The sequence below is a fragment of the Aythya fuligula genome, chromosome 27 (assembly GCF_009819795.1).
Source record: "Aythya fuligula isolate bAytFul2 chromosome 27, bAytFul2.pri, whole genome shotgun sequence".
NCBI classification, from domain to species: Eukaryota; Metazoa; Chordata; class Aves; order Anseriformes; family Anatidae; genus Aythya; species Aythya fuligula.
This window is the reverse complement of record NC_045585.1, coordinates 5,066,045-5,088,114: the sequence shown is the minus strand read 5'-3', so window position 1 is coordinate 5,088,114 and position 22,070 is coordinate 5,066,045. Positions and strand designations below refer to the sequence as shown.

Sequence of the window (22,070 nt, the reverse complement as noted above, 5' to 3'; positions counted from 1 at the left end):
GTGCTCAGCTCTGAGTAAATACAGAAGACAGCCCCAGTCTCTGAGCCTGCAGTCACAGCGTGCACACTACTGCTGCCCCAACACGGGCCGAGGACGGCTGCCTGCCCTGCTCAGCACCGCGCTCCTGGTGGGGCCGGGCGCATGCCGAGGGCTCAGCACCTCCACCCCAGTCTCCAGCCTGGGAACTGCGGTCACAGCGAGTGTGGGACCATGCATGGCCCTGCCCCTGTACGCCCCAGGATGTTTCTCGGCCTCTGTCCTGATGAATTTTTCATATTCCCTCAGTCTTTGGGGGAGGGGAGGTACAAAGCACACCCCTCTCTTCCATCTGTGTGTTATTTCCTACAACAAGGCTGCAAACACAATCCCAAAACATTCCCATTGCTAGCAGAGGGCTCTGGCAGGGCTGCAGCAGCAGCGTGCAGTTACTGTGATATTTGTAAGGAGGTCAAAGACCTTTGCCAAGACACTGCTTTAGCTCTGGCTAGTTTCCAAGCTGTTTGCCCCATGCCAAGCTATTTTTATTCTCGTGCTGATGTTTTGGTTGATGGTTCCTACTATTTCCAAACAGCTTTAATGGTGCAATGTTTTATAAACGCTGCCCATACCTTGGAGACTTCAGGGTTTGAAATAAAGCTCTTTCCCAAAGGTCCCTCTGGGGAGCCCTCCATCTGGTGACTCGCTTTAGGACTGGTGCTGGGAAACAGCACCAAATCCCTGGGAATACACGAACAGCATTTGTCTGACACTGAGCTCAGAAACAAGGTGCCAAGAGCCGCAGACGCAGGAGCACAGCCCTATGGCAGCCTTGGGCACACAAGTCCCTCGTCACCTTGTCCCTGTGCTGCTGCAGCGCTGAGCCCGCACCTGAGCAGACCGCACGCTGCAGCAGCAAGCCAAAAATGGGAAAATCAGGATTCAGCAAACAGGCTGCAGCTACCACGAGGCAATGGAGAGCAGTAAATGTAGCTGGGGCAGGGATGCTTGTCTGCCTGTTAGGGCTGGGTAGGTAAAACACTCCAAAAAGCCAGAGATTTAGTTGTGGTTGCCCAGGGAGCACAGGGAGCCCTTCCTGCCCTGATGGAGTGTTCCTCCTGGGTGGGTGAGGCTGCTGCCAGCTGCAGGAGGCAGGTCCAGGAACACATTGGCAGGGACCCCTGGGCAAGGAGCATACAAAATGGAGTGTGGCAGAGCAGGCAGAAGGGGAGAGACAAACGGCAGGAAAAAATCTGCCAGAGAGAGCTGTGGCTGCCTCGGGGCGCTGCTCCCAGGGCATCCCCAGCACAGCAGTGCCGGTAGCCCCTGTTCATCACGGTGATGGCTCTTCAATCTGTTCCTCACTCCCCTCCCATATTAGGCATAATTTAGCAGCTCCTCTCTCCTCCTCCTTCTGTGCTGTAATTAGCACTTTTTGGCTTGAGTCATGTCCTTTAATCATATCTGGACTGCAGTCACTCCTGCCGAGGTGAGTAATTCCCCAGGCAGAGATAAAGCCCTCTGCACTTCTTGAGCTTTTGCCAGGTCAAGCATTCAGAGGGATGCAGTGGCAAGAGCATGTACCAGATACAGCATCGGGTCTCGGGCAAGTGGCAGTGCCAAGAAGGTTAAGGCAATTATTTCCTGTGCCCTCCTGTTCCTCCCAAGTGGGAATTGCAAAGCAAACTTGGTTGTTATTACTAAATTGCTGTGAGACCAGTGGCTGAGCTGTGCAGGAGAGGAGAGTGCAACTCAGAGACAAGTACTTTGCACAAATTTGTCCCCACTGGTACATGTCCATCATGGCAAGTCGCTCGGGGACAGCGATGGAACAGAATGGGATGGTGCGGAGAGGGATGTCAGGCACACCTTGGGCAGGAGCAGGCTGCAGTTTCAGGGGGCCTTTAGGATAATGATGGTAGCTGAGGGATCCCGAGATGGTGCTGCAGACCTCCCAGGCACTTAAGGAAAGTTGGTCATGAAACGTTTTATAGCTTATGAGGAGCTCGTAAGGCAGCCAGAACCTGGATAATGGGGGATTTTAATTACTTGGATATTGATGGACATCATAACTGTGCAGCAAACCACAGAGGGAAGCCTGTGGCTAGAAGGGAGAGCAAGATTGATCTATGTGCAGCATGTTAAATAACCTAAACCGTTTGGAGCTTCTTCTGGCCCTGGCTCCAGGAGCACAGCCAAGTATGATAAATAAGGTTGGGGTTGAGAAGTGTCGAGAATCCAAATGTTTATATTCTTGTTCGATTTCAAATATTCACCGGAGTGGTAGCAGGAGTCGTGGCAAAGCACTTGCTCAGCGTGCCAGGCGGCTGCGAGTGCTGCGGGAGCGGTACCGGCCTCCCAGCCGCCACGGGGAGCGGCTGCAAGCGGGGAGAGGCAGCTCGGGAGCTTGTACACGGAGTTTCTGAGAGCTGGGAAGCACCTGGAGCACCCCTGGCCCCCAAGTCACCCCCCCAGGGCCCACCAGAGATTCCAGCTGCCAGGGGAGGGCAGGAGCTGAGCCCAGGGTTTGGGGCAGCCCAGTTCCTGCTCCAGCGGCAGCAGAGGTTGCTGTTCGTTTTGGCTTTTGCCTGGGAAAACAGCAGGGCTGGGGGATGCAGCCAGGACTGTTTCCCATGCGTTACCTGAGGTGGGGAGGGTAACAAGGTGCCTTTCCGCCTTTCACCCTGTTCATGCACTACACAAGGGACTTTCGAAGAGCAGAGCATCCTCCTCTAGGGTTTCCAGGCAGGGTACAAGAACGATCCCTCCCCGGGCTGCCTTTGCCTGGGTTGTAAAGAAAAAGGGCTGCAGCACCTGGAAAAAGTCATTGTGCCTCTGCGTCAGCAGCTGGGCGAGACACTAGACTGGAAAATGGGTGGCAGAGCACCTGAGTGTGCTGCGCTCGTGTCTGCAGAAGGCGGACTCACAGAGCGGGACGGGGAGTGCCGTGCTGTGCCGTGCTGTGCCGTGCTGTGCCATGCTGTGCTGTGCTGTGCCGTGCCTGCTGGGCGGGCCCCATGCTGCAGAGTCTCGCAATGGAAATGTGTGCATCAGTCCAGCTGGGGCAGCACCTCTGTTTGTATTGATAAGGCAGTTTTCTGTGTGGGCAGTGCTAAGCTGGGCCTGCAGCCACTGCTCTGCTTGCAGCTGAAGGCTGTGGCATTCCTGTTGGTTTTTGCATCAGCTCTCTGGCAGGGATCTTTCCCAGCTGATCCGGCAGGTGCTGCCTGACTCAGGGGGGCGGAACAAAGCCCGGGCACAGCCCCAGCCTGGCAGCGCTGCTGGGCAGCTAAACGAGGAGAAATCCACCTGGGAGCTGGGCCTGGGGCAGCAACAGCTCCGAGAGGGCCCCGAGCTCCCTGCAGGGAGCAGCGATCACAGGAACTTGCAGGAATTCCCAGCCTGGCCCTTGGGCACATCCAGCCGGGACTGCTCTTTTGCTGTACGACTTTAATAAAGAGCTGAATAAATGGGCCTAATTCTGCCCGGTGCTTCGGGTGCCCTGCAGGCTCTGGGCAGCGACCAGCACCATGCACCTCTCTTCAGAATTTCCTTTGCTCTTGCACAACAGTTGCCAAGCGCCGTGTTATTTTCAAATGTGTTGTGGCATCTTTAGGCACGGGGCCCACTAAATAATTTAAATGCAATGTGCCTCCAGTCGTAATGCACCTGAGACCTTAGATGTCTGCGTCTTGTGATCAATATTAGACAGCAGTGGTTTGGAAACAGAGAGAAATCAAAGCCCTCGCAGAGAAGCTGTCCCAGCCTGCCGGGAGCAGAGACAGGAAGGGGCCGTGCATCACTGTCTGGGCGCTGAGCGCGCAGGGCCCGCCCGCACCGACTTTAAAGGAGATGAAGCTGATTAATGCCTGTGCTGTCACTGCATGCTTCTCTCTCACAGCGTTTCGTAAACTCTAGTCAGATCTGATGAGCCCTCGCTGTGTCGTTTGTCGGCCTGGGAAAGCTGTGGGCTCAGAAGCAGTTTCTGAGGAAGCACACAGCAATTCAGGCGCCTTCCTCATCCCCGCAGCAGTGCTGGCAGAGCCCAGGATCCCCGCAGGAGGGTCCCGGAGCCCTCCCACCTCTCCTCTGGCTGCCCTGCTCCATTTCCCTGCAGAGGTGGCACAGATCTGCACCCTCCCTCCCCTGGTTGAGCTTTGCCGGGGCTCTGCCCGTGCAGGGGCAGGGAGTGAGGGCTCCAGGAGGGTTTGCAACAAGGACAGCGCCTTCTGGGGACCCTTTGCCCTGGCTTGGCGCTGGCATCGCTGCCGACCAGCCTTTGCTTAGGTGCTCTGCAGCACGGGGACAGCCCCTGCGTCTCCCCCCCAGTGGCCATCTGCATGAGCTCCCTGGGAGCCCTCATTATATTTTTCATTTAGCCAGAGTGACTTTTTTTTCCCTCCAGTTTGCTGTTTGCCTGAAATGGTCTGAAATGTAATAGACCAAGACAATCATCAGTATGAAATATTTCCTACATAAAATATGCAGTAGCTATTCAGAAATGAAGATCGAGTGGAATGAGGGCTGCCAGACAAAGATTTAAAGGTGCTGACATGTTCCTATAGGCTGTTTACTGAAGATATCTTCGCCTAAGCCCCAGTTTTAAGACTGCCTTTCAAAAGAGGGCACAAAATAGAATTTAGCAAGGAGCTTTAATAATTCAAGGCGCTGTGTGCTGAGCTTTTTGTTACCCTTATGGGAATGAAACCTCATTTCAAAGGACCTTGACTTTCTTCTGATAGTGCAGGAGAAGTGGCACTGCCAGAGCTATTTTTGCATTGAGACACTGATTGGGTGTGAAACCTGTCTCTGGTGGCCGTGCCAGCACACCCGGGCAGACAAAACACGGCTGCATATGGCCTGATTTCCCTCAGGATGCCAACGCCGAGGGATTTGGGGGTGCTCTCTGTAAAATCAGGCCACTTGGGCATCTGGTGTTATGAAAAGCTGCGCAGCCGCCGCAGAAGTGTGGAGCTGAGGGCTTGTTGGCTGCTCTTGCTTCACGTGCTGTGGTGCTTCTGTCTCAGGCTGACCCCTGCCTTGGGCTGGGTGCTGCATGTATCCCCTGCTCCAGAGCCCAGGGGAGGACCTTGGCTTCATCTGGGGAGGTTTTCCTTTGCTGGGCCCTTTTGGAAACCATATGTCCCCTGCCACAGCACAATATTGATCACTGAGAAGTAAGTGAACTCTGTGTCTGCCCAGAAGTTGCTGCGTTACCCTGGTGGCATCCTGAACACTCAAGCTGGTAATGGAGAATAAAAGCACACTCTCATCACTCGGCGCCTCACTGTCAAGCGACCACCCGCTCCTTGGGGCCCCTCGCTGCCCCTGTCTGCTCATGTCTCTCCTCCGCATCCCCCCTTCATCTGGCCCTGAGTGACTCCAGCAGACTCCAGTAACTGTGGCCCAGCCCCAGCCCCAGCATCCATTTCAGATCTCTGCCTGTTACTCAGACTGGAAGCAGGCATTTCAGTAAGCAGACCTGTTAAATAATAGGGAGATGTGGGGCAATCAAGAGCCCTATTTTTTAGACCAGGCAGCTTGTTTTTGTCAGCCCAATGCCAGGTTCAGGCTGAAAGAATCACAGAATACCCCAAGCTGGAAAGGACCCACGAGGATCGCCGCATCCCACTCCGTAAAGGTGTGATGGGAGCTGGTGACCTGAGGCTGCCTTCATGGTTTGGGACCTGCACGTGCCCGGCAGCCCTGGGCTCTGAAGGAACGTGCCCTGCCGTGGTGTTGCAGTGCTGTACTTCATTTCTCCGGGGGGCGAGAGGAGCCGAGGCTAACAGACGCGGGTGCCAAAGGCAGCGGAAAGCTCCTGTCCTGCAAACCGATTGCGCCCCACGGCCCCCCCAGCACTCACTGCAGCACTCGTGAAATACAAACCCAAATTGTGCTTCCTCTGCCTCCCCGCACCAGCTGCGCTCCCGTGCCGCCAGGCGCGCTCCCCGCCCGGCGCAGCGCAGGATGCTGCTGCCACCTCGCGATGGGAGCGGGCTCAAGGCTGGGGGCCCGGCGCTTCCACCCGCGTCCTGTGCCCTTGCAGGGGAAGGGCGAGCCGTGCAGCGCAGACAGCTTTTAGGAATCCCAGCTTTATTAGCCTGTGCAATTCCCATGCTCTCCAAGTTGCTCCTGCAGCCTCCGCCGAGGGGCTCCGAGGTGCCACGCTCCTGCTGGCGCCGTGGGGCCGCGCTGGGTGCTCCGTGGGGGGCTATGGACAGTGGCACAGCGTTTGCCCTGGCAACCTCCAGCAGAGAATCATGAAATCATGGAAAAATAATCACAGCAGATATGCAGACTGGGCCTGGAAGGGACCTGCTCTTAATTAACTTAGCCCAGAACTAGAACCTCCAGCAGCAGAGGTGCTTTGGGTGTGTATCTGCTAGCGCCAGCCTCCAGCAGCTGAGGAGAGCAGGCCCATGGCAGCACCGCAGCCCTGGCTGCATTCGGGGATGAGACCCCAGTAGGGGCAGTGCCTGGCCTGCCAGCTGTGGGGTCTGAGCCATGGTGGGGTCCTGGTGGGGGTGGCTGCCGTGCACGACCCCCACAGGTGGTGTGGGGCAGGCAGGGATGCTGCAGAGCAAGGGACTTGGAATTAGGGAGGAGGGAGGCAGCTTGCTCTGAGCCTGGGACCTGCGCGAGTGGGAAGGGGCTGCAGGGAAGGAGGGAGGGTGGGAGGGGGTGTCAGTGACGGTCACCGTTTGGCTCATGCACTGCAGACACCAGCCTGAGTCCTGCGGCCTCCTGGGCCTGCCCTCAGCCGCCGGGGCGTCAGGCGCTTATCAGCCCGTCCCTGGTGGTGTCCCTGACGCTCTTCAGGAAGCTGAAGATGTGCGACCCCCCGGTCCCTTTGGCCTCCAGCGCGGCCGGGGGCCTCCCAGCCCAGCCGCCCACCGCCGCCCGCCCTGCCTTGGCTTTGGCCACGGCGATGTACTTGGTGACGATGGCGATGTGGCAGGACCTGAAGTCTGCCAGCGCGGTGACACAGTGGTTGAAAGCCGCCCGCAGCCGCGCGTCCCCGGAGCAGAGCACGTGCTGCTTCAGGGAGGGGGCCCGGCCGATCTCCTCGATGAAGGCTCGGTGGGGAGGAGGCATGTAGTCCCTCATCCTGTGCAGGAACGCGGCTGCAAAACACCAGCAGAGGAAGAAAGAAGTTGAGGGGAGATGGGAGGAAGCTCTCGGAGAGCGGCCGGGCTGCAGCCAGGGTGCCGGTGCAGTCGGTGGGCACGAGTCGCACATTGCAAAGCCTGGGTGTCCTTAACCCGGCGGGTGCAGCCACGTAGGTGGCAGGAAACCTGCTCAAGATACTGCAGCGTGATTCTGTGCCTGAAATGCAAGATGACAAATATTCCCATCTCTGATCCTGTCTCATATCTTGGTGAAATATATCCCTGCTAAGCTAGGGGCATGTGGGAAAACTATATAGATGCCAGGCATTTCTTTAGACTGAAATATTGGATTTTCCTCTTCTTGCTTACTCCATGAAGGTCTGTCTGTGTACCTGGAAAAACTAATAAAGTTAATAAACCAACAGAGGACCTCAGGAGCAGGTGTAATGTAAATCAAAGAGAAGAGGAGCTGCAGATAGCTGGGTCCCTTCCATAACGCAATGTAAATGCTCTCAAAACTCTTCTCAGCTGGCATTTACTGGGGCTGCCCCTGCCCTTTCCTACCTGTGCTGATCCTCACCTGGATGCCCTTGGGAAGGCTGTGCAGGGGCGGCTGCATCCCAGCCAGCCAGGAGCTTACCCAGGGCTTTTGCCTCCCAGACCCCTGGGCTGGAGCCCAGCACAGGAGCAAGCAGGGGCCTGAGCCCCTCAAGTGCTGTGTTGGGTCCCCCGTCAGTGCCTGGGGAAGCCCTCTGCTTGCAGGTGCTGTGGCGTACTGCCTGCAAGCACCAAAATCCCAAAACAAACCTCCTGGTGGCTGCTCCCTTCTGCCCAACCCCACCTCTGTCCTGGCACTGAGCTATGCCATTTAGTGCCAGATAAGATCCTCCTCACAGTCTCCTGTCCTCTCATCTGTCTTGGTGCAATAAATGAATTGAGAAAGAAAACCCATATTAGGTCAGTGCTTCATTAGAGTTGCTTTTAACCCTAAAAGGCAGGTTTTAGCCCTTGCTCTCAGCCTTTATTTATTGTTTGCTATTAGCATGGTTTCACTAATTTCTGATAAATATATTCTGTTGTGGGCCAGACTATTGCAAAGCTATGTGAATGGATGAGCTCAGTTACTGGCAGGATGCTGGCATGCTCTTCTCCCTCATCTCTGTACCCATATATAACCTCAGTAAAAAGTTGACATGCAAAAAACAAAGTCTGTCCCTCCGGGAATTTATAGCAGCGTGGAGGTGCTTGCCAGAGCCTCATTTATGGACTTCCTCTGTAATGTACTGGGGAGAGCCTCTTCCCAGCCAGATGCTGTGACAGGGCTTTGGGGAGGGCGAGCTGGAGACACGGCCCTATCAGCTGGTAAATCTGCTGTAGGCAAAGCCACAGGAAATGTGCTGGCTTGGTTCTGTGCCCCCCAAATTATTATAGATTTTTTTTTAAAAGGAAGAAGTGTTTGACTTACTGCTTTCCTGGCTGTGGCGAATCCCCAAGAGCTCATCAAAAGCATGCAGGATGGTGCTCTGTGCCGCGCTCCCTCCCGAGAAGGCCATGGGCTCCTCGGAGACCCCTTCGTACACCAGCCCGTCCGGCATCGCGGGGTTGTCCTTCCAGCTGAGCCAGGCACAAGGTGCTCAGGAAGGGGGTGGCCACGCAGCGAAGCCCCCACGCTTTGTCAGCAGGTCAGACTGCAGAGAAGTGACCCTGGGCTGACAAGCTGGGGTAAAACCTTCCTGACCCCGTCCTTGGATCGCTTCCCCCTCACTGAGCCTTGCCAGCTGTCCTCAAGCACAGGATAAATTTGGGAACTGAACACCACACCAAGGTGCCCAGCAAGGTTGCAGCTGTGGGGAGAAATCCATCGCTACCTTTCTTCCCACAAGCGAGGGATCACTGTGTGGGGCTCCAGGCTCCGGCATTCACCCCAGGGCATGCTCCTGGGACCAGCCCCTGCCGTGGCCACGTCCCCAGCCCCTGGCCAGGTCCTGGGGGTTGGCACTGAGCAGGCAAGAGGGGATCGGCTGCCCTGCTGCGCAGGATAGAACAGCAGCACCTCAGGCATTAGTTCCCTGAGTCCCCAGTAGGAGCTACCCAGTTGCCTCTGCACCAGTAAGAGCCACACAAGAGCTCCTCTGAGCCCTTGAAGTTTTGACTTTGGATTTTTCTCCATTCTTGCTGATGATGTCTTTAAAGACAGTGCAGGAGAGTCTTTATTTATTTAGCAGAGCACAAGCCCGTAATGTGATTTCCTCCCTCTCATAAAAGACGCTCGCCCTCAGTAGGGCTGGGAACTGGGCAGCGCTGCTGCCCCCCCCGCCCCAAACACCATTAGCTCTCAGCCCGTGTCACACTGGTTTATGCTCCTGTTGTGCAAAAATGGATAAATGCTCTCTTGCAAATGGAAAGAGAAGTTATAATTTCAGAGAGATAATGTGCCTGGCACAAAAATATCTCTTGACCTTCCAAAGAATGCACCATTTCATGAAGCTTTCAGTACTGGCTGTTAGGGCTGTTTGACTGCAGATTTTGCTCAAATTGCAGAGAAAATAGATTCATTATCAAATACCTTAATATTTTTAGCTCTCCCATGGATGTATTTATAGTAACCTCTAGTAGTGGGAAGTTCTTCTAAGCAGAAGGGAATTTAAAAGGCATGTTTTTCCAAGCTGATGACCATCAAGACAAGGTCAGTTGGGATAAAAAATGAAAGAAACATAATCAGGATGCATGGAGCCTTTTGACTGAGGAATGCTGAGATATGCCGAATAGAAATAAAAATAGAAACCCCCTGAGAAGCCCAAGAGTGGAGCAGTTTGGGATGCTTGCAGCCCAGCAGGGAAGATGGATAACAAAACCACGGCGCTGAGCTCTTTTTGCCATACTGCTGCCTTGCCCAACTGAGCAGCCCCAACAGGGCTCCCCCTTCCCAGCGGAGCCCCTGCTCCCCCTGCCCGTGGTGTCTGTGGAGGAATGGAAATGCTCCATACTCACCCAGAGAGAAAGATCCGGATCACGGCATAAAACACTGCAGGATCCACGTAATCTAGGAGAAAATTGGATTGGAGGTGTCACTGCGGGCAGTCTGCATCGGCGTTTCCCATGGGCAGGACCTTTATGAGCTGCTCTCTGGGCCAAGCACCAGCACATTCATGCAGTGCAGCTGGTGAGCAGCCCCGTGCACGGCACCCCGAGGGCTGCCCCAGGCTGCTGTTACCGTGCATCCTCTGCAGAGCCTTGCCCATGGCCCCGATGGCCGTCGCCAGCCCCTGCAGGGCCTGGTGCAGGGTCTCCTCGTCAAGCTGCCGGATGGCACGAATGGCCTGAGGGATCGCCTGCGAGGAGCAGAGGGGGAGCACAAAGCGATGGAGGGGCTGGGATGTGCTCGGGGTACTCGCTGGCAGCCCTGAGGGCTGGGCTCTGGGGCCAGGCAGCTGCAGGGCACAGCAGGGACTCGTGCCCTACCTTAATGCCAGGCACCGCCGCCTTCTCCACCAGGAAGGTGACGAGGATGAACCCCCTCAGGCTCTCTCCCCCGGGCAGCGATATGATGGTGTCAAGGTTCCTGCAAGGCAGTCAGCAGCAGCCTTCCCCCTGCCCTCACATGCCCCCCAGCCCTGACGCTGCATCCTGGCAGGGAGCTGAGCTCTGCTGCTGCCTCCCAGGGGTGGGTGAGATTTTTGGAGGAGCTGCTGCGTGCAGCCACCCCTCCACCCAGCATCAGGACGGACCTCAGCTCCCCCACCCATGCAAAATCCTTCCTGTTGCAGAGCCTTCTGCACCCTGAGCAAAGGGAAGTGGGCACGGGGCAAAAGGGACCAACAGGCTCTGCTCTGGCTCTGAGGGATCCTGAATCCTCCTTGTGCCCTCGCTGGGCTACAAGTCTGGTCCCTGGCAGCCAGGCTCTGCACAGCCTGGATCAGCCACGGTTCAGCCGTGACCATGGTGGCTTTGCTGTTGTTTCAGTGGTGGTTGTGTGCCAAGGACCGAGCTGTTTTTCTTCTGCTCGTGTACCGAGAGAGAGGTTTAACCTAAGCAGAGCCCTGCAGTGTAGGAGCACTAATACAATTCAAACAAAACTAATACTGTTAGAAAATAAATAAGCATCTTAAATACTTACTCAATTTCCAGAGGCCTGCAGGCATTTTGGGCATTGCCAGCAAATACACAGGGAAAGGGGAGAGGGAGAGAGAGAGGTGTTATAAATCGTTCTAGCAATGGCCTGTGCTGCCTAACACAAACGAGTTTGCTCACCAGAGGCAGCACCATCCCTCGGGCAGATGCTCCCGCTTGCCCCCATGCCCATGGGGCAAATCCCCTCCCCGGCCCTTAGCTGCGAGCTGCCCCCCAGCTATGCCGGGTTTAAGAGGTTTTGGTCAGGACTGGAGCTGTGCGGGCTCGTTGCCGCTGACCCAGCCGCAGGAGCCGCGTTCGCTGTTTACCCGCTGGGGTCCTTCCTCCTCCAGTTGGCCAAGACAAAGTCTGCGTGGCTGAGGATGGGGGGGAGCCCGAGGGCCTGCGACACCTCCCAGAAGGGGACAGCGAGGTGGCGGGGCAGGACCTGGGGGGCACAAAGCACGGGAGAGGTTGTGCCCCAGCTCTGGCCTTGGGAAGGAGGCTCGGCCCCAGCGGGACGGCTCTGGCTGCGGTCCCAGGGGAGCAGAGCGTGCGCCAGCTCCCCGCGAGCAGGGGAACCTGCGGTTACCTTCACGGTGCCCTCCTCGCCCTCCTGCCACAGGTAGCCCATGGTGATGAAGCTGAGCACCAGATGGGCCAAGTACAGCTCCTCGCGCCCTCGGAGGTGCCGTGTGCTCAGCTGGGGCATCTACAAAGAGACCCTGGTGAGCACGGAGCACCGCAGCTGTACAAAGAGTGTATTCCCTGTGTGCCCCCCCAGCCAGGAGTGCCCCTCCAGTCACCTCTCCCTGCCCTTTTCCTTTCCCCCCAGCCCTGCACCGCTCGCTATGGACTGACTGGTTTGCTGCGTGTGATGGTTTGCAGGAACCCCGGGGGTGTCACTGCCCGGTGCCGGGAGGAACGCGGGAGCTGCAGCTCTCGTGACATCTAGAGGGTTTCCCCTGCCACCGCACTCCGGCCTGCCTTGGCCGGCTGGGACAGCCCAGCAGCTGTGTCAGGAGCTATTTCTGTGCCGAAGGCTTTGCCTCTGCATCATGTTAGTTATAACCAACTCCGTGTGCTTTCCATACACAGCGCCCTTCCCTACAGCAGCACCAGCTAAGGCAGGAGCAGCACACACACACACACACGGAGCTGCCCGTACACGGGGATCCTGCCAGCACAGGCAGTCAGGAGATTTGCTTTGCTTTTCCGTGGCATTTGCAGACTCAGCTATGCCAGACCGAGGTTGAGGGCGCACCAGCACCAGCAGCGGCCGCACGTTTACCTGGTGAACGCGAGAGCGGAGCCGATGGCTCGCAATCAGCTGGGGCAGCTCGCGGGCAATCTCCATCCACGGGCCGTAGGGGGCCGGCAGCTCCGTCTTGGGAGGAGATGAGAAGCAAGGGGGGGGCTGTCAGCACACAGCCCCCCGCACAGCGCCTGCAGCGCTCCTCTCCCTGTGCTCCAGCACAGCAATACGGTGCCGAGGGCTGCTGCTGGTGCTGCTGGGGAGCCTGCACGGAGCTGGGGCAGGAGCCCACCCCACACCCCCCCACCCCGTGCCCCCCACCCTTGTGGCATGGGCAGAGGTTTCTGCAGGGGGGGGAAGCGGCTGTCAGCCAGCCCGGGCTCCAGCATCCATCCAGCCCTGGGAGTCGCAGCTAATGGTTTATGTCTGGTTCCCCCTCTTGTAATATCAGCCTGCATGATGGGGAATTAATGGACAATAAACAAGTATCTGCCTGTCCCTGAGAGCTCCCTCTGTAAATTGCGCCCCAGTGACAAATGGCTCTGCTTTCAGCATGGGAGAGTTGCCTTCTAAATTCTCTCCTCGTACTCCTGTGAAATCCTGTAAATCCAAGGCCAATATCTGAATTGCAGAGCTCCTTCCCCTCTCTCCTGTGCCACGTGCTGCAGCCAGTGTAATTTTTAAAGCGAGGAATTTGTCCTATGAAGCTGCCTGACCCGAAGTATCACAGGCATTCCTCACTGATTTTCCAAACCCTTGTAAAATAGCGTTAAATGGACACCCAAACATCACCAGCCCCTCTATTTCCCTGCTGTTTCCTGCAGCCCACGGGCACGGTGGCACGGCCATCTCCTACCAGAGGGTTGGGAAGCAGGAAGCCGTAATCCTCCGAGAGCTGAAACCGGCTCAGTGCCAAGGAGAGCGGGGTCTCCTCCTTCCCATCGCCGGCCTCCATCCCCGGTGCTGGCCGTGGGGCCGGGACGCGCTGCGGCTCTGTGGAGGCACCGACTGCCCCGCGCCCGGTATGTGCTGAGCCAGCACAGCGCGCCCCGGCCACGAACCTTGTCCTGGGGGGGCAGGTGAGGCTCCGGCCGCCTGCGGCCAGAGGGGTCGAGCAAACACGATTAAAGGTTGCTGATAAGCCAATGTCGTGGAGCAAGCGCCGAGCCCCGTCCTCGTCAGCATCCACCTCTGGAGCGGGCTCGGGGAAGGCTCCTTGCTGCAGGTGGGGGCTGTGGGCTGCCCCCCCAGCCTGGGATCTCCTCAGCAGCATTGGTGGCTGCTGCCCATGGCTCACGGCAGGGTCTGCACCCAGCTGGTGACCCCCCCGAGCAGGGGCTCCAAGCGCCTTGTCCCCGCAGGAGCGATGTATGCTCCATCAGGCATCAACTGCATCCCGAGCCCCGTGCTTGCATAAGGTGCTGCTGATTTACGTGCTAATAATATGCCCAGTGCAGCCAAAATAAATTAATGGGAGCCACAACTGAAGCTGCTGCCACAAAGTAAGTGCTGCATGGCAGGGAGTAAAACTCCCTAATCCACATTTCATGTCAGCTGAGGATTTATCTGCATTTCCAGCTAACTCCCTAATGACTGAGCGTGAGCTGAGGTTGTCATTAAATTCCCATTGCCAAACAAAGCACAAGATTCTAATGATGGCTTTAATTGTGCCTGCACCGTGGGCTCCCCGTGCTCTCCCCAGGGCTGCACACACCCAGCCCCAGGGGAGTCAGAGCTGACAGAGGGGGATTAGACGTCCTTGTGATGAGGGTCTGAGGGTTTCTGACCTAACTGTCCTGCACAGCACCAAAACTCCCTGCCCATCGGGTGGCTTGTGCCACTGTCTGGCCGGAGATGGATGAAAGTAGGCCAAACGAGACCCTGCAGAGGAGGCTGCTGAAAATCACATTTCAGTGTGGTGCTGCCTTTGTCCCCCTGCAGATCAGTCCCCCCCTCCCCTACCTCCATCCCGCAGGTGCCGGTGCAATTGCAGCACAGCAAAAAGGGCTGCAGCAACAGCAGTGTCTGCTCTCCAGGCCTGCTCCTCGTTGTTCCTCCCTGGGCGAAGCACAGCTGCACACACACAGCACTCAAAGCCCCCCTCTGGGCAGCCTCTGAAAGGCGCAGTCCCCTTGCCCTCCCTGGCCCTCCTGGCAAGGCATTGCTCCGCAGGGATCACAGGACTCAGGCATCAGAAACACCTTTTATTGAACAACACACAAAAAAACACAAACTACAGACTTAGCATCCCTCAGACAGGCTTCAACACCCCCCGCACACAGCCCCTGGGGGGCCACGTGGCTGTTGTGGGTTACATCCCAAACCTGGGACCACAAATGTCTCTGTGTGCTGCGCTGCTGCATCTTCCTTCCAGTGCTCCCCAAAGTCCAGAGCCCTGCAGGCAGCTGCCAAGCACACAACAGGGATGCCCGTTAGTCCCCGCCAGCCCCTCACGCAGTGACCACAGCCCCCCAGACCTTGCCTGCCCCCCGTGTGTGGCACGGCACCACCCTGAGACTCGCCGTGAGCTGCAGCAGCTGCCCCACCGTGCACCCGCTCCCATCCCAGGGAGCGCCTCCAAGCCTCTCCGCTCCGTCACACGGGAGTTCGTCACCTCCTGGCTGTCACCCGCAGCCACGTCCCAAGGACATTTGACCGGCTGCCGCCTCGTGACTGCCCTCTCCAGCTCCTGCGACCTCCCTGGCCACGTCTGTTGGTGCCTGGGTGCCGATGTGCTGCAGGAACTGCCAGCAGCCAGGAACCTGCCGCCTGCCCTCCACAGTGATGCCTGGGCCACCTGCAGTGCCCTTGCCCTGACGCTCCCCCTAACACCCCGTACCTGCTGGTGCAGAGGCACACAGACTGCTCCTGTTCCCCAGTTTCCACTGCCAGCTGTGCCACCACGTGCAGACTGTTTACAACATCGGCACAAAACTTGGGTGACTTTGGCAACGACTTACCTTTAAAGTCCTCTCCAGCTATTTTGCTACGCATCCAACACGCTCCCCTCCTCCTCAGTGCTTTCTTTATCTTCAAACCTAGGGTGGGAGCAGGGAGTTGCCCCCAGTCACCAAGCCCAACAGCACTGCCTCCCCTCTCCTCTCTCCCCCTCGTGCACACCGCATGGCAAGGGTGCAGGTCCAGGCTCTCCCTTTACTGTCACCTACAACTGCATCTGAGCCCGAGGCGAGGGGAGCAGACTTACTCATCTATTTCCAGCTGCTCTGTGTAGAGACACTGCCTCAGCTCCTTTCTCTTCACCACCAAGAGGATGACCCCAATGAGGACGGGCACAAAGAGGCAGAAGGTGAGAAGCAGCCACATCTTCAGCGGGTCCTTGTTCTGCAGGCCTACTTCATCTAGGCACAGGGAACAACCTCCTTCAGCCCACAGCAGCGCACTTCTCGGGACAGCAAGGCTCCCCCCGTGCGAGCCACGGCCAGAAAGGGAACGGCAGCAACCTGGGCCTGGGTGAGTGGGCCTAGGTGGCCCTGCTTGAGCAAGGATGCTGGAGAAGACCTGCAGAGGTCCCTTCCCACCTCAACAGCCCGTAATTCTGTTATTCCGCTCCAACTCCTGCCCTTTTTCTTTTCTCCTTTCCCACAGCCCAGAGGGTCGCTGCCCTCGCTGCTCACCGGCGCTGAGCGGGCTGTCTTTGCTCCCTCCCTGCTTCCCTGCTTTCTCCCGGCAGTTCGGTGGCTTCCAGCCAGCGTGGCAATGGCAAGTCCCTTTGTTATTGCACACCTGTGCGACAGAGAGGGAGAGAAATGATTTCTGTTGGCTACAAAAGATCACGAACACATTTCCTTGCTTTTGCAAGGTGCATCTTGGGAGAGCGGGATGGTCCAAAAAAAACAAGGACATGCGGCACTGTAACTTACCCCATGATTGTTGCATTTTTTCTTTATGTCACAATCATACTTCAAGACAGCAGCAGACACACACTTCTGATTCATGCAGATCTAAAACACAAACGTAGGGGTCAGCAGACAGCACGCAGCAGGCAGTAACACCCATCTCCTGCTCGGGACAGACATGGGTTTCCAGCCTGACCCCGTGCGATGGGGTTCGCACAATCCATGCACCAACCCCAACCCCTTCAGGATGCAACCACAGGAAAAGCCACTGACTGCCCGTGGGTCTCCGACACCACTACTGCAGAAACACTTCCTGCAAGTCCTCCTTTCCTAAGAGCCACGGCACGTCACCTTGTGGTCGCCACAGACAGTGCCATCCTTCACCAGCATCGGGTCCCTCGCTGCGGGAGGCCTCATGTAGTCCAGCGTGATGCACAGCGTGTTCTGCACCCGCGTGTAGATCACCGCAGCCTTCTCCTTGGTGAAAGGCACGTTACCTGGATACTCGCAGATGAGCTTCCCGCACTGGAGATCCCTGCAAAGGCACGGAGAGCAGAGGACTTCACACAAGACACCTTCACCCTTCTGTTCCTCTCCATCGGTTGCACCGAGGGCTTGGAGAACAGATCCCAAACAGCCGATTTGCAGCACACGGACACGGCATGCTTACATCTGCCACGTGCCCTTCTCTCATCTGCCTGGCAGCCCACGCACCCCAGGGCAGTGCGCTCCTCCCCGGTGCTGAGGGCGACGCATCCGTGTGCTCCCGTCCTGCCCTGCAGTGCAGTCGGGCTCCCTGCTGCCACGGACCTAGACAGAGGCCCCTGGGGTTCCTACAGCACTTACTTCCATGCACAGCTCTGGTACCCGCTGTGGTTGGAGCCGCAGTGTCCCATTCTGTCCCTTTGGCCATTAATTTCCTCGTAGCAGGCCGAGGGTCCATTTTTGGCGCCTGCAAACACATAGTATCACTCACAGACTGGCAAAAGGCCTCTCTCTCCACCTCAGGGCTGGACATCACTGCCGGGGCCACCCGATGATGCTGAGGGCTGCTGGCTCTCACAGGCACTGGGTGCCATGGCCGTGCAGGAGCCTGGACACAGTGCTCACCTTGCCGTGCTCCCAACAGCCTGCTGCTGCTGTGCGGTGCTGCAGCTGCCACCCAGCCCCACCACAGCCTGCCCGTCAGCTCTGTGCTACAAGGCTGAAGTCAAGAGACCTCCCAACACACATTTTCTTCCACTCTTGCTGCCTGTTTTTGCCTGCACACAGGCTGGGCTGCCAGGGTTTCCTGTTTTGATGATTCTTGTCCACAGCCTTACATTTCACGCACAACAAACAGCCCCCCTGCAGCCCTTACCTTTGCCGAAGATGTCCTGACACTGCTTGTCAGCTGTCTGGCAAGCTCCTCTGTAGCAGAAGGCGGTGTTCCTGCTGCAGGGATGCCCGTCCATCACCCACTGGTTGGCCGTGCACTCCCCAGAGGTGCCGTTGCAATATTCCTTCAGCTCACACTCATCCTCGGAGCTGGTTCTACACAACGTGCCGCTTTTTGCAAACTGGTGGGAAGAGGCAGAACAAGAGGAGCTTTGCATAGCACATGCACTCACAGACAACAGAACAGATCTCCTCTTAGGGCAAAGCAAATATTGGCTTTACAGTTTAGATCAGGATTGGGAAAAATCTACCCACACAATTTCAAAGCTCTCCACTAACCATGTTTACCCCCGCAACATTAACATATGTCCGTACAGTTGGCATATCCTTCATCTCGGTACTTCAGGAGAAGGCATGGTACCTGCTCCTTAAAGCACCTTCTTGACACAAAGGCACTTCACCGGCACCACCACGTCACACAGCTCACTTCACTCACCTGTGCTCTCCGACCCCTCACAGCAGAGCAGCCAGTACTCACAGCTGGAAACGCAGCCACTTGTCCCCACCAAGTCCCATTGCACATGCCCTGCACATGCAAAGGCTATTCCTGAGTGTTCCCACTGCTGCTGCACAGCTTACCTTGCACTTCCAGCAGCACGGGCCCGACAGGCACTGCACCCCTTTCCTCCTTTTGCACCCCACAGTACAACAGAGATCGCGCCGGCACTCCTGGAGGCACCAGCACAGGCAGTCAGGAGAGCTCACACCCCTCCTGTGGGTACAGGAGCTCAGCAGAGAGCTCGGGCTTCCCCTCAGCAGTGGCTGTCTGCAGCCTCCTGATGAGGCATGAGATTCACACCCCTCTTTGGAGAGCTCTCCCCCCGGGGGCACGGGACATGGCTCTTTCCTACTGTACCGAGGCTCACAACTAACCTCTACCGACCCGCAGTCACAAGCCTCTCCTGGCTCCACCACTTTGTTGCCGCACACAGGAGCTTTATACGACACGTCCATCGTTGGCCTGTTCAACAGGCACTGCCCTTCTCCAGTGGCAAGAAAACGCTGGAAGTCTCTTATGCTGCAGCTGCTGAAGGCTTTGGTGCCAGCCGAGTGCCTGTAAGCCAGAGGACAAGGCTGGCGCCCACATGGGCGGCACGGACAGAGCACTTGGGGCTTCACCCTGCAAACCCTGGGCATGCTGCAAGGACAGGGAGCCTTACACCGCACTGGGCTGCATTATGCAGGCAGCTCCCGCGCAGTGACAGCTCCCGGGGTCGTCGTACACCATCCCTAGGCTGAGCCCCAGCAGCTGGGCCACGACGACTGAGAATGCCTCCAGCGTCATAGTGCTTCGGTACTGCGAGGGCAACACGGGCAGACCTCAGAGCGTTGTCCTTGCAGCAAACTCACTCTGCTCTGGGGCTCCGGTGGGCTGCGAGGCACTGACAGCCCTGGGGTCCCTGCTCCATCACCCCCAGGGGCTCCGTGCCCTACGGAGTGCTGCCGGCGTTCCTCGCCCTTTGGGTAGGCATGGGCTCACCTGGAGGCACAGCTCAGCACCGTGCCAACACACGGGAGGCTAGGGGTACAAACAGACAGGCTGCGTACCAAGGCAACCCCTCCAGCGTGGTTCTTGAGACACAGCTTCTTCGCAGAAGATGCCCCCGTGGAAGGGGACTGCTCCCTGTAGCTGAGGAACAGCGCAGACTGAGCCCTACACATGCTGCTCATGTGTATGCTCATGCCTCTGTATTGACACCGTCCTACTCCTCTCATCCCCGTGCCAGCTATCACAGCCAGCCCCTTCTTACACGAATAAGAATGTTATGTCCTGGAGCCGCAGAACACGATGTATGTTTTTCCACTGCAAAAATCTCTGCAGCAACTCCTCAGCATCTCCCATGGTAGGAATTTTGTTCTTTTCTGTCCAAAGCTCCAGTGAAGAGAGCGCTATCGTCAGATTGAGGCGTGAAAACATCTGGAAGCAGACAGACACCACGGCTGGTCCAGAGCCCAGCTGCTCAACAGTTCCCCGCTTGCTTTTCCTTACCACTGCAACACATTTGCCACAAACAACCAAAAGCAACTCACACTGTTCACGTAGCTGAAAAGCTGGACTATCTTGGCTGTCACTGCATCCTTGTCTGCTCCCATGTAGTCATACTGAAAGACAACAGACACAGGAGCATCTGAGTGCACTGTGTGAGGCAGCAGGACCAGCTCCCCAGGGCTCACTGCAGCTCCTGCCATAACATATTATTATCCATGCCCAAGGGAGTTAGTTTCCATTTCATGGGGACTGTCAAGCCCCATGCATGCTTCCCTTGATGTTCTGTGAAGTTCTGAAATTGTTGCAGAGTTTTTTCATAGAGAAAACAATTTATGATGGAGAGGATGCAAAGACTCACCAGAGCTTTGTCCAAAACTACATGCATTTCCAGATATCGTGGGGATCTGTGGACAGCTTCGTTGCCCTTAAGGAAATATAAACCCAAACCAAACCACAGCAAACTAAACAGCAACAAAAATACCCCCAAAAAATTACCCAGAGAGACTAGCCTCTGCAATTTGTATCAACTTGCAGAAGAGACATTTAGTTCCACAGTCAGTTAATGGGATCCACAACGATTTGGAGCTGTAGGACAAACAGTACCAAACTTCTAGGAAAGCATTCCTTCCATAATCCACAACACAATAACATCAGCCACAGATTCGGGCTGTATTCACAGCAACAGAAGTTTGCAGAACTCCTTGCAGCTGCAAGGAAACCCCATCCCACTCACCCAGGCTGAGCCTGCGCTGCCATCAGACCCCCCTGCTGACCTTGTCCTTAGCTCCGGTGAGTCACGAAGCCCTTTAGCATTGGATGTACCAAATGCACACAGGAACAAATGCTACTACACAAACTGAGGCACCCTTCAGCTAAAGATTTCCAGGGCCTACTGCTACAACTGCACCAAAACCCCACGGCCTCGAGGCATACTCACTGCTGCTCCTTCCCACGGCTCTGGTGACACCTCTGCAGCCCAGGCAAGGGAGCTGTTTTCTACAAATGGTGTCTCTACGTTTTCATTACGCATTTGATAAACGAGGTGCTGATACCCAGCTGCAGCCTCCAAAGGCCTGATCCCATAGCTGGTATTTGCGAGCTGCAGGACCCCACTGCAAGGCAAAGGCACGAGCGGCAGGAATGGCTCCTCCAGCAGCCCAGCACCACTGGTACCAACAGAGCCTGGTGCTCTTGCTAGTGGCTGTGCCGCAGGGCAAAGGCAGCCCGAGGCTTACCTCAGTCCAGAGCAGGTGCTAAGTGCCACGAGCGACACCGGGAAACCCTCCACATAGCCTTCGTAGAAGCAGTCACGCTGGAAGGAGTAAAGTCGTGTCTTTGGTGTGGTGCCTCCTCCCTCAAGACCTGGAGCGTGTGGCAGCGTGCAAGGCGCCAGACCTTGCTGCTACCTGTGCCATGGTCCCCGTCCCTGCAGAGGACGGGCTCCCGGTGGGAGCACGCAGAGCACGTGGGAGCAGCACGGCACTGCGGGCTCCCCTGGGAGCAGACACCTGCACTGACCACCGCTCGGTCTTCGTCCCTTCATCAGCTCCTCACCGTCCCTGGGAACTCGTGATGGCTGCAGCAGGGTGTGAGCTGATGCACACCCTCACCAGGGCTGCCTGGAGCAGATCAGTGCCCGAGGCGAGCAAAAGGTCTACAGAGCATCCCTGCAGAAGGAAACCTCACCGCACACTTCTTCAGGTGTACCTCAGCAGCAAGCACTGCTCCCAAAATCGCGCGGCACACAGGGCATATCGTACCTCCACACGCGCCAGCTCGGATTTCGCCAGCCCCCCTCGGCCGTCCGTATAAATCCGGAGATCCTCTGGCAAGAACACTCTGCGCACAGAGCACAGACGGAGCCCTGGGGTCCCCGCTCGGTGCCCCGCAGCGCCCCGCGGCCGTGCCCCCACTCACTGCTGCCGCAGGCGCACGGTGCGGGGGGTGCCCGCGATGGGGATGCTGTAGGCACGGGCGCGCTGCGGGGCTTGGCGGCGGCGCTGCGCCGGGGACCGGGGCTGCCCGGGCACCGCTCCCCCGGGGCCGAGGCCCCGCGCCGGCAGCCCCAGCGCCACCACCAGCACCACCAGTACCACCACCAGTACCACCAGCGCCCGCATCGCCGCCGCCAACGGCCGCCACCAACGGCCCCGAGAGAGGCGCGGACTCGCGGCTGCACCCAGCGCCTTTATTGCCCGCCCCGTCACGGCCCCCGCTCCGACGGACGCTCCGGCCCCGGCCCCGGCCCCGGCCCCGGCCCCGGCTCCGCTTCGCAGACGCTGTCCTCGGTGGTGGTGCTGCGGGGAGCGCAGGGGGGCGGCTCAGACCCGGCC

At 57.4% G+C, this 22,070-nt stretch overlaps 2 protein-coding genes across 2 annotated transcripts; both read right to left on the bottom strand.

Moving 5' to 3' along the window:
• Positions 1-6,750: 6,750 nt before the first annotated feature.
• On the bottom strand, positions 6,751-13,408 carry IDO2 (indoleamine 2,3-dioxygenase 2). Its single transcript, XM_032204238.1, has 10 exons — positions 13,310-13,408; positions 12,490-12,585; positions 11,791-11,910; positions 11,528-11,646; positions 11,206-11,220; positions 10,551-10,650; positions 10,303-10,420; positions 10,080-10,131; positions 8,554-8,702; positions 6,751-7,103 (listed from the first exon to the last, which is right to left on the bottom strand). The coding sequence occupies exons 1-10, from the start codon at positions 13,406-13,408 to the stop codon at positions 6,751-6,753; spliced, it is 1,221 nt and encodes a 406-aa protein (XP_032060129.1).
• A 2,007-nt stretch (positions 13,409-15,415) lies between these two features.
• Positions 15,416-21,857, bottom strand: LOC116499343 (disintegrin and metalloproteinase domain-containing protein 2-like). Its single transcript, XM_032204027.1, is given in 18 exon segments — positions 15,416-15,491; positions 15,659-15,803; positions 16,089-16,197; positions 16,335-16,415; positions 16,662-16,845; positions 17,157-17,262; positions 17,671-17,869; positions 18,327-18,416; positions 18,621-18,801; positions 18,908-19,044; positions 19,296-19,377; positions 19,499-19,665; positions 19,779-19,850; positions 20,096-20,161; positions 20,678-20,849; positions 20,973-21,049; positions 21,498-21,576; positions 21,655-21,857. Coding segments are annotated over 18 exon segments (2,226 nt in total).
• Between the last annotated feature and the right edge of the window lie 213 nt (positions 21,858-22,070).